The sequence below is a fragment of the Panthera onca genome, chromosome F2 (assembly GCF_046562875.1).
Source record: "Panthera onca isolate mPanOnc1 chromosome F2, mPanOnc1 haplotype 2, whole genome shotgun sequence".
Lineage (NCBI taxonomy): Eukaryota > Metazoa > Chordata > Mammalia > Carnivora > Felidae > Panthera > Panthera onca.
Window position 1 is genome coordinate 40,924,851 of NC_138356.1, and position 11,697 is coordinate 40,936,547.

General features: G+C 43.9%; 1 protein-coding gene across 7 annotated transcripts; it reads left to right on the forward strand.

The window, feature by feature from the left end:
• Positions 1-1,315: 1,315 nt before the first annotated feature.
• PDP1 (pyruvate dehydrogenase phosphatase catalytic subunit 1) lies at positions 1,316-9,916 on the forward strand. 7 transcript variants are annotated; one of them, XM_060610901.2, is made up of 3 exons: positions 1,477-1,583; positions 2,426-2,460; positions 6,277-9,916. In XM_060610901.2, exons 2-3 carry the CDS (start codon positions 2,430-2,432, stop codon positions 7,935-7,937), a joined length of 1,692 nt encoding a protein of 563 aa, XP_060466884.1. In that variant the 5' UTR covers positions 1,477-1,583; positions 2,426-2,429; the 3' UTR covers positions 7,938-9,916. The 7 variants fall into 7 exon arrangements, with proteins under 7 accessions (XP_060466889.1, XP_060466884.1, XP_060466890.1 ...); XM_060610904.2 differs by lacking the exon at positions 1,477-1,583 and adding an exon at positions 1,738-1,756; XM_060610905.2 differs by lacking the exon at positions 1,477-1,583 and adding an exon at positions 1,829-1,902.
• The last annotated feature ends 1,781 nt before the right edge of the window (positions 9,917-11,697 follow it).

Here is an 11,697-nt window from a genome sequence, read left to right on the forward strand (position 1 = left end):
AAAAAGGGGGGAAGTGAGGCAGATGAACTAAATGGGAGATCAAGGCCACTTAGAGAGCCACAAGAGTTTCATGGGCCACTTGGAGCTGGACAAAAAAGCTCTCCTCTAATTTAAAGAATAGAGGCAGCTGAAAAAATCCAGGAATTATGAAGAACCAGTTCTTGGCAGTTTTGTGTATATAAAGTTTTTCCTTTATTACGTAAAAATAGAATAATGCAAGATTAATAAAAACAAAACCCCACAATACCATTAACATGACAGTTTTTATATCCAGCCCATATCACTGTGTGAACTTTATTGGCTAGTAAGCAGATATGCTTAATAAATCAAAGTAAACAGTTTCACACTAGGCAGGCTGAGTGCAATGATCTACCTAATATCATCCCCAGGGAAGCATTTAGAGGCCACTATAGATAACTCAGTTCCCATAAAGATGGGATATGTGTGGATGGAGGCAAAAGAAGCCTTCAGGATCTCTTGTGTATAATCACAGAATGCCAATGCCACTCCAAGCGTAACCTCATCTCACTGAAACAGACACGGAGTCTTATAGAGCAGAAATGACTTGGATGAAGGTGTTCTGATCAGCTCCAAGTCCAGTACTCTTCCACTCCTACAGGTTTCCTTGTAACCATCCCGGGAAAACGAGACAACACTGGTATCAAAGACCTTCAGAGCACACCTACACTAGAGGGAAAAGAATTCCTTGATCACAACTTCTTGCTGCTGTTCAGTCTCGCTTTTCCTCCCTAGGACCCAAGAGATGTCTAGAAAACGGTGGGAAACATGATCCGAATTACTGTTCCTAAAATTTGCAAAGTATCAAGTGAACGGGGCAACAGATTGTCATGCCTTATATTCTAGGCTGGGGCGAAATGCAGAGAATTCAGTTCCCTGCTGGGCTGGGGAGCCGGCCCCACCGCCTATCCTAGGAAACTTGGGCCCACCAGCAAGGCGCGGGGAAGGCTGAACCACCAGGCTGCCAGGCCAAGGCGGGTCACCTGCCGAGGCGCCAGGGATTCGCGGAAGCCCGGCCGGCCGGGAGCAGCGAACCCCCGGGGACCCCAGCGTGTGGGGATGCTGGGGCGGGCCCAGGAGCTTCTTCCCATCCCCGCGGGTCTCCAGCCGTTTCAAAGCCGCCCCGCCCAGCCGGTCGCAGCTCCCTTGCGCCACGAAGCCCCACCTTCCACCCAGCTACCGGGCGCGGTCACGTGAGGCGTGCCAGTGGAACCAATGAGCCGCTCGCTCGGAATGGAAGGGATTGTCTGACCCCCATGACGTCACAAAGCTGGCTGGGAGCGCGCGGCTCTTCCGCCCCCCCTCCTCGACTCAGGCCTGGCCCTCACTTCTCCTCCCCGCCCACTCTCCCGGGCGCAGCCAATCGGGAGGCGGGAAGTGCTTCGGCCCGGACGTTCGGGCGGGGCAGGGTGGCGGCCCGGCGGGGCAGGGAGTGGGCCAGCTGGGGGCCAGGGGCTGCACTCCAGGGAGTTACGCCGGGCAGCTTGGAGGGAGCGCTTGGCGGTGCCGCTACTGCTGCGGCCGCTTCCTCGTCGGGAAGAAGCGACTCCTCCCCTGTGTGCCCGGTTCGTATTCCCTTCCCTGCCCCATGCCCGAGCCGCCCAGTCCGGAATCCTCCTCTACGCGCCCAAAGTTGTGAGGAGGTTGCCCGGCACGCGTGGGGAGCGACGGCCGCGGGCGTGCAGAGGGTTGGCGAGCGGTGGCCCGGGCGGAGGACGGACGAGCCCCGGAGCGCTAGGTGCGCGCGGGGGCGTCGGGGCTACGGGCGGGCGTGGCGGCGCCGAGGGGCCGCCGCGGGCTCTGGGTGGGGGGCGGGCCGGCCGCCGCCGCTGTCAGCGCCGGGGACGCCGTGGAGAACCTAACGCGAGTGCGAGCTCCGAGGAGGTGCGGCGCCAGCTGTGTGGCGTCTCTGCCTGAGGGTCCCCCGTACGCACCCCGGAGTCTGGGGTGATCCCACGGCAGCCTGCCGCGGGCCGACCCCTGCCTTAGGCTTCTGGACCGAAGCCGGCGCTGCGTGGGCCGGGCGGGGTGGGCAGCGGGCGGAGGATGCCGGGGGCCGGTGGGCTCCGCGCCCGGGCTGGATGGAGGGACCGGTCCCGGGGCGCGCCTCTGCTCGCGGCTGAGTCCCCGCCGCCTCGGGCTCCGTTCCTGCCTCTCCAGTGGGGTGGGTTTGTTTGTTTGGTTTCCTTCTATCTCCCCACCCCTTTCTCCCTGCTCCATCCTTTTCCCCCCTCCCTGCCCCACACACGGGGCTGGAGCGAGAGCTCGCCCCTCCTCCGTGCCCGCCTCCCCCGCCGCCGCCTCCTCTAATGAGCATCTCTGCCTTGCTTTCAATGGGCCGGTGCTGCTGTCGCTGCTGCTGTCCGCGCGGGTTGTGGATGTTGTCGGCTCCGTGTTGTGATGACAGGAGAATGTGTGTGTGTCCCGGGCCCAGACGAATTGGTAGGTATTCACTTAACTACCTGCGTTGGGTACCCAGAAAGGATGGTGACTGATTTTGTGTGTGGATGGTTTTAGCTGGGTCGCCGTGGAATTAGGGGTGAGGTAGATAGAAAAAGGGAACAAAGGCGTCCTGGACCCGGATAGCTTTGATACCTTAGTGCAGCTTTCAGGTAGGGACAAAGGAAACTAATCAAACAAGTGCTGGCTTGGGGCGTCGTGTCTTCGGAGGGAAGCCGGTTTCTTCATTCATGTAGAGATAACAGGAGCTGTGAAATGGCTAGCATTTCCAGAAAATGCTGAAAAATTGTGAAGTCTTTATACAGGGTGTTTAATGCAATTGGATTACATAAACTGAGGTTCTGACACGTTGAATGACGAGTATAGCTTTTTTTTTTTCTTCATTTACACCAAAAGCTTTGAAAGCTAAAGAGCTCCGGAGTCGGTGCAGTATAACAGCATTTTCTAATTAATATGGTCCGTGGGTTTATTGAATGAAGTAGAATCGTTTCTTGGCACAGGCTCTGTCGAGCCCATCAGTAAGAATGGATGGGTCTCTCTCCTGTTTCGGGTTGCAGTGCATCTTTTCTTACTAGTCATTGGCAAAATGGGTCAAATTTGCCTAGGACTAAGATACTGCATATAACGTGGATCAGGGATAGGAACTTTTCAGTGAAATTGTGGTCAGAAACCACTTGAAAATATGACAGTCCTCCAGTTTACCAACACTGTACCTTGTTGCTGTTCTTAATTGCCTAATCAAGAGCTTTCTACTTCATTAGTTCAGTGAGTTTGTCAGCAAAAGTTTTGATCTCATGGGGTTTTGTTGTTGTTGAATCACAGGATATTCAGAAAGATACTCAGAGTTTTTGAATGCTCACTTACGGTTTGAAAAAGCATTTGCAAGTACTTTGGTTTGTGAGGATATCTGGTCTGATGGAGAGACTATGTCATGTGTACTGGTGATGATACAACACTCATGAATCACAGAGCAGGGTTTTCATGAATTCCATATTCTCTAAGAATTTGTCTTTTGAAGGTATGCTGGGAGTTGGGGTATTGGGATACATTCTCAGTCCATATGCTAAGCTCCTGAAAAACTGAAAGGTACAATTGATAAAATCCACTCTGCTTTTTTTTTTTTTTAATCTCAAGAACTTTCGCCTTGAAGGAAAAAATGTAGTATGTTAGCTGAGTATTTGAGTGCTTGCTCTTTGATTTTATATATTATTCAAAGCATCTGCTGCATGAATCAGTTCTTTTGCCACAATATTTCATTCATTTTGCAATCAACTACAAAAGCAGAAAAATTGTCAAAACGGAGGAATTTAAGGAAAGTGCAGATTTCTTGGACTTGTTATTCCTTGGTTAGACATACAACGTAATCCTGCTGCTCATCTATCAAACCCCCCTTGCAAACACATACACATACACACGCACAAAGTAGTACTTTGATTTGGTCTGCATTCCATACAGAAGCAAACATTTCTTCTTCCTATAAAAGTCTTAAGTTTTAAAGTAAGCACAAATACAAACTTATCTAAAGTTATGGAGAGGGGTGCCTGGCTGGCTCAGTCGGTGCAGCAAGTGACTCTCGATCTCGGGGTTGTGAGTTCAAGCCCCAGGCTGAGTGTAGAGATTACTTAAAAATAAGATCTTAAAAAAATAATAAAATTATGGAGAAAATTTCTCTTAAAATGGTCATCTGTTTATATTTTTAATAATAGAAAATCTTTATACAAAGCATGAAATGAGTTAATGTGCTTTCTGCATGCAAATCTAACAAGGTACGGTTTATGTCTGGAAGCCGGAGTCATGTGGCACAACATTTGAGCACATCTCCTGGCTCAATCATGTACCCTTAACCTTTGGATGACTTTCAGGTATTTAGTTTGAAGTGCAGAGATTTATATGGTTAGTCTTGATAGATTCCTGTTCATCTGGAATTTCTGTTTTTCATTATGGCATTTCAGAATGCTTATTTAGTTATTGATCTTCTTTCCAAAATTCTAATCATTGCCTTCTGTTGTATAATCTTGTCTTCGGTTTTTAAAACAAATCCCTTCTGAAATAGTGCATTTAAAATAATGGTGCTTTCTATCACTTGTAAAAGGGGTTCTGTATGCCCAGCTTATGCAGTGCTCATTACAGAAGCAAACAAGAATAAGTTATTATTCGGTGTTTGGTTTTCTCTGCTCTCACACATCCCACTTATCACTTCTCCAATTACTCTTCAAAAGAGGGTACCTGAAAATAATGTAATATATAGCTAACAATCTGTGATATTTGTAAATTTTTTTTCCTTAATGGGTTCAACCTTAAGAAGGAATTGCTGACATTAAAACCCACATGGTTTTGTTTTCTGTATTATTTTTTGTTTACTGCATTTGTTTCCTTATTTAATTCTAAAGTCTATTTCTTTATAGGCCAAATGAGTTATTTGAAGCAATACCTCAACAATTCAGGGGAAATAAATGTTAGAAGGAAGAAAGTTTTTTCCCTTGCATAAATTATCTGGATTAATGATGCACATTCAATAAATTTTCTAGATAAATGTCCAGCAAAATATTTTCAGTGTCACATAGTGTCAGTGATTTTTATTTGGATTAATATGTGCACCTTTTCTATACAAACCTTAGACTGTTAGACTATTATTTCACTATTCTTTATTGCTTCCTTAAGGCAAATACATACTTTTATTTTAAATGTAAGAGAAAATATTTTTCTAGGGATTGAATTCTACCTCAATCCATAATGAATGAAAATAGTATTTCTGTAGCTTTCCCTTCTGGCTGATTAGCAGGGGAAAATGCTAGCAAGTAAATTAAATTACAGAACTGAGACCATTTACATTACTAACAAAGCCTTAGAGCTACTAGCGTACTTAAACTTATTTTTATCACAAAGCGTACAGTGATTAAACAACAAATAAATGAAACCTGCATTTGATTTCAAAGCCTCACTGCAACAAACACTCATAAAGGCATAGAGACCCAGAAGAGGCCTTCGATAGCATCTGCTTCTGTGTGTTCACTTACAACCTAGGGAAGTGAGGCCCAAAGAGGTAAGCTCACATTTCTAGGATTATTTGGCAAGTTGGTGGCAGACCTATGTCCCTGAGCTCACCAAATTGGCGCAGTGGTCTAGAGAAGCGTAGTTTGCAAGACCGTCCACTGAGGCGCAGGAAAGGAACACTGGCATTTCTCTTTTTATTCATCATGTAATTTTTTCCCCTATATCTGCTGCATATATATGTTCATACTATATATGAACATAATATTAATTTGGTAGTGTGTGCATATAACTTACTAAAGAATTCATGAGAATTCATATGTCGGGGATGTATTCTGACACCATTTTGGTGGTAATCGTGTAATCAAATGTTACCATTGACCACAAATCTGGAAACGGGATTTTCGTCATGGGAGATCCAGGGCCTTTTTAAGGATAGGGAGGGAGAAGAGTGGTTGGCCAGGTAGACTGCCACTGCATAATGTTATATAATCTTCGTCTCCTCAGCTTTTTTCCAGCCAGATCTGTTGTATGTTCTGCACAGTCTGTGCTGCAGAAGGAAATACGAGGAAAAGAGAGAAGTAAAGCTAGACTCTAGTCTTGGCTCCATAAGTGATTAAGAATTGGGCTTAGCAGAATATACCCTGTGGAAGTAGTACAGGAGAGGTGTATAAAATACACTGCTTTCTGGCGCAGGGCTTAGCGTGTAGATTCACCTGCTAAATATTTGTTCTCAAAGCAGAAACGGATGAAGTGATCTGAAATGTAACTCTTCTCTCTGTGTGTGTCTGTATAATTGCTGTCTAGGAATCCCCGTCAGAAGTGCCAGCCTGCCGCTGTTCTCTGATGCCATGCCAGCACCAACTCAACTGTTTTTCCCTCTGATCCGTAACTGTGAACTGAGCAGAATCTATGGCACCGCGTGTTACTGCCACCACAAACACCTCTGCTGTTCGTCGCCTTACGTTCCTCAGAGTCGCCTGCGATACGCACCCCACCCGGCCTATGCCACCTTTTGCAGGCCGAAGGAGAGCTGGTGGCAGTACAACACCCAGGGAAGGAGATACGCCTCCACGCCGCAGAGATTTTACCTCACACCCCCACAGGTCAATAGCATCCTGAAAGCCAACGAATACAGCTTCAAAGTGCCAGAATTCGATGGCAAAAATGTCAGTTCCGTCCTTGGATTTGACAGCAATCAGCTGCCTGCAAATGCACCCATCGAGGACCGGAGAAGTGCAGCTACTTGCTTGCAGACCAGAGGGATGCTCTTGGGGGTTTTTGACGGCCATGCTGGCTGTGCTTGTTCCCAGGCAGTCAGTGAGAGACTCTTTTATTACATTGCCGTCTCCTTGTTGCCCCATGAGACTTTGCTAGAGATTGAAAATGCAGTCGAGAGTGGCCGGGCACTGCTGCCCATTCTCCAGTGGCACAAGCACCCCAATGATTACTTCAGTAAGGAGGCGTCCAAATTGTATTTCAACAGCTTAAGGACTTACTGGCAAGAACTTATAGATCTCAACACCGGGGAGTCTACTGATATTGATGTGAAGGAGGCTTTAATTAATGCTTTCAAGAGGCTCGACAATGACATCTCTTTGGAGGCTCAAGTCGGTGATCCCAATTCTTTTCTCAATTACTTGGTGCTTCGAGTGGCATTTTCTGGGGCCACTGCTTGTGTGGCCCATGTAGATGGCGTCGACCTTCACGTGGCCAATACCGGCGATAGCAGAGCCATGCTGGGTGTGCAGGAAGAGGACGGCTCTTGGTCGGCAGTCACTCTCTCAAATGACCACAATGCTCAGAATGAAAGAGAACTGGAACGGCTGAAATTGGAGCACCCAAAGAATGAGGCCAAGAGCGTGGTGAAACAGGATCGGCTGCTTGGCTTGCTGATGCCTTTTAGGGCTTTTGGAGACGTAAAGTTCAAATGGAGCATTGACCTTCAAAAGAGAGTGATAGAATCAGGCCCAGACCAGTTGAATGACAATGAATATACCAAGTTTATCCCTCCTAATTATTATACACCTCCTTATCTCACTGCTGAGCCAGAGGTGACTTATCACCGATTAAGGCCACAGGATAAGTTTCTGGTGTTGGCTACTGATGGGTTGTGGGAGACGATGCATAGGCAGGATGTGGTTAGGATTGTGGGTGAGTACCTGACGGGCATGCATCACCAACAGCCAATAGCTGTTGGCGGCTACAAGGTGACTCTAGGACAGATGCATGGCCTTTTAACAGAAAGGAGAGCCAAGATGTCCTCGGTATTCGAGGATCAGAATGCAGCAACCCATCTCATTCGTCACGCGGTGGGCAACAACGAGTTTGGAGCTGTAGACCACGAGCGCCTCTCCAAAATGCTCAGTCTTCCTGAGGAGCTTGCTCGGATGTACAGAGACGACATAACAATCATCGTGGTTCAGTTCAATTCTCATGTTGTAGGGGCATATCAAAACCAGGAATAGTGGGTGGGTCTTAGCCTGGCAATTTTCAAATGAAATAGATTTAAGGGGCAGATAGATTTGTGAAAGATACCAATATAATAAGGGTTTCCAGTAGGTCACTAAACATTTACCCATTGATACTCTAGCTGGTCAAGTCCTCCAAATTGACTTTGCGGCAGGGTGGCAGGATCACGAGAGTCTCATTCTGCCTAGCTCGGACCTCACGGCACCTGTGATTGAGGCGAGTTCGTTCCTTGTTGCAAATGTCTCATGACATTGGCTTCTTTTATCGATCTGAGAAAATCAAGATGACCTGGCAAGTAGGATCTTGAATAGGCCAAAAGCCAGGATCTTGCTGGGCGTATTCTCTTCGTAAAAGGGAAGAAACATTCTGTTCACACCTGCAGACCCTTCTCGTCACTAAGATTCCAATGTACATGAGAATGTTTATTTATTGCATGATTTCCTAGATATACAATCTATGCATTATTCATATAAATTTATTTTAGCCTGAAGTGGTTTTCAAATCCAGTACTTAAGCCATAAATGACTGAGAACCAAGCAGTCTGAATTTGTAAGTGTTTGTGATTATTTGACTGGAATGCTTCTTAAATGGAAAAACAAACTACTCCCTTCACCACCCCTGGTTACCTAATGTAATTGAAACTTTTTCTGCTTTGCCACATGCTTGAAGACAGTGTTTTTAGTTTGGTCCACTCTTAGATTGATGTTAAATGAAGAAAAAAGAATTATTTTTTTAGTTTGTATTGATGAAATGACTTCATTTAGTTTGAAATAAAAAGATCCAGAAAAAAAAGAAGAGACTGTTCAATTATTGTCATCTGTAGCCACCAAGCACATCATGCTTATCTCGTAATCCCCACAGGCTTAGCATGCTGTGTGTGGTGGGTAGACTGTTCAGGAGATCATCCTTCCAGTTTAGTCGTGATAAGAATGTTCCCCACTTTTTGGAATTAAGTTTAAATATCAAATTGGGGAGTAAGATTTAATATTACTTTTGGTTATTGAGACCAGGGAGGGAGTTTTTGTTTTTCTCCATGTAGACATAGGTCAGTTAAAATATTTGGTTTAAAAATCACTAAATGCTTTAAACATGTTGTAGCTTATAAATAGGAATTTAAGATATATACGTGAGAAATTTTCAAAGGTAACTGTTGTGCATGCCTGATGCTTAATAGAACACTTAGTAGCATCAAGTGTTGTTTGCAGCAGTCCCTGTAATTATATGCAGTCCCTTCTAATGCTGTATCAAAATAAATGAAAATAAACATTCAGATTGGCTTTTGGGGAGCTTTTTAATATGCATCAATGGCATTTGTTCCTGTATTTAATGGTGATCTGTGTACAGCTGTGCATATATTTTCATCACTTATTCTAGCATCACTGGTAAAAGAATGGCTATGACTATGTTTGATATTCACATAGATTTTAATACAACTCATGATCAGCTTTCCCTCGTGTAATTAGTTGAGGGGTGTTTAGGAGTCCTTCTGATTTCTGTAGAATATGAACTGGTTGTTCAAGGACTCCCTCTGGATTGTGGACACTAAAGCAATGTAGAACTGACTAAAACTTGTTCCAGTTGAAAAACAGACTCAGGAAGATTGTAGTTCAGAGCATCGTATAATGTTTATTTTCTGAGGGTTTTTTTTTTTTCCCCCATCTTTCCCCCTTAATTCAGCTTGGAACTTTTCTTCCAGGCAGCATCTTGGAAAAGGGAAGGCTCTACCATATATTTATTTCTAAATGTTTTGACAGAGATGTCATCTTTTTAATGAAATATATGTAGACTGCTGTAGCAATGAAAACCTATTTTCAGGGGCACCTGGGTGGCTCAGTAGGTTAAGCGTCTGGCTTCAGCTCAGGTTATGATCTCGCAGTTAATGGGTTCGAGTCCTGCATCGGGCCCTGTGCTGACAGTGTGGAGCCTGCTTTGGACTCTGTGCCTCCCTCTCTCTCTGCCCCTCCCCCCCGCCCCCTCTCTCTGAAAAATAAACATTAAGAAAAAAAACACCATTTTCAGGCTACTATTTGAATTTCTCTTGAACACCGCTACTGAAGAGTTCCATATTATATACTTAATAGTCTCGTCTCTATTTAGTACAGTATGTATAAATTTAGTTTCCAGTGGTCACAATCAAGATAGTGATTCTTATTTCTTGCACAAGAAACTTGGTCTGCAGTCTAAAAGTTGGTCTACTCTTTAGAAATGAAAATGCAGTGTGGAAATGAAAATAACTGGATGTTAGATATCCAAATGTACTATCATCTAAAAGCAGTTGTAATTTTATTGTAATTGGCTGTCACTGTGATGTGATATTTAAAGTAAAAAAAAACACGTGAACTTTCATAGTTTAGCCTTTCTTAAACTTTTTTTTTATTACGGAAACTTTCTAACACATATCAACCTCTGTATTTATATTTAATCAGTGGCTCATTATATTTATAATACGCCCTTAACTAAGTGGAATGGTGGTATGTTTCACAGTACTTGGTAAAAAAACCTGTGTCTTATAAAAGATGTATCTGTATGAAGGCGTGTAAAGTTTATAATATTGGTCAGAGAAATGCCCACGGTGAATTAAAGCTTCATATCTGCTTTCTGAATGCCTGCATTGCTTTTTAATCATAGTAAGATTTTTTAGGTGCTTTCTACAGTAGTAGATTATATTTAACTTCAGAGTCCAGTAGATAATTAGTACTTAAAAAACATATAGTTTACATTCAATACACTACACAGTTTTTAAATGTATAGTTTGAGATTTGGTGACCACAACTCCAATAAAGAAACACAACTTTTCCATTACAGAAAATTCCCTCTAGCCCCTTTCCAGTTAATCCTTCCCCATGTAACTGTTGTTCTGACTTCCACCACCATAGGTTAGTGTTGCCTATTCTAGAAATGCATATAAATGGAATCATATAACACATACTCTTTTGTGTCTGTCTTTTCAATTTTTTGAGATTCTTCTATGTTGTTGAATGTGTTCATAGTCTCTTTATTACCAAGTAACATTCCATCATATGAATATATCAATTTATCCATTGTTGATGGACATTATTAGCCCTTCCCTGTCTCCTTCTAAAGCCGACTTTCAGATTAGCAATTGTCAGGAGTACTCATGGTGAAGTGTAGCTGTCACTTTGCAAATACAATTATAGGTGAGTTTTATGTTCTATACCTCAAAGGCAGGGCTTTTTTTAAAATGCCCTTGGGCACCTTGGGCAGGACTTTTTAAAAAATGCCCTGGGTGGCTCAGTCAGTTAAGTGTCTGACTCTTGGTTTCTGCTCAGGTGGTGATCTCATAGTTTGTGAGTTCTAGCCTCACAATGGGCTTTGACAGTGCGGAGCCTGCTTGGAATTTTCTCCCTCTCTCTGCCTCTCCCCTGCTTGCTCTGTCAGTCTCTCTCTCAAATAAACTTAAAAAAAAATTTTTTTTAATGTCCCATAAACAAGAGATGAAAATTTTTCATGGTGAAAAGTTTGAAGGGATTCAGGAGTGGTTCTTTGCTGTTGATCTCTCTGTACCTCTCCCACTGAGAATTTTGTTGAGTTAATTTTAAGTTCATTAAGTGATTGAATTAATGATTGTAAGAAAAAGGCAAATTATGTCCTGGTTTTTGATGGTCTTGGTTTATCAGTCAAAGCACATGCCTGAATATGCATTGTTACTCGTTTTGTCCTTGGACCTAGCAAGAGTGTGGAGGTAAATTTATTATCCTTGGTCAGTAGTTAACATACCTTTTTCATAAATAGTAA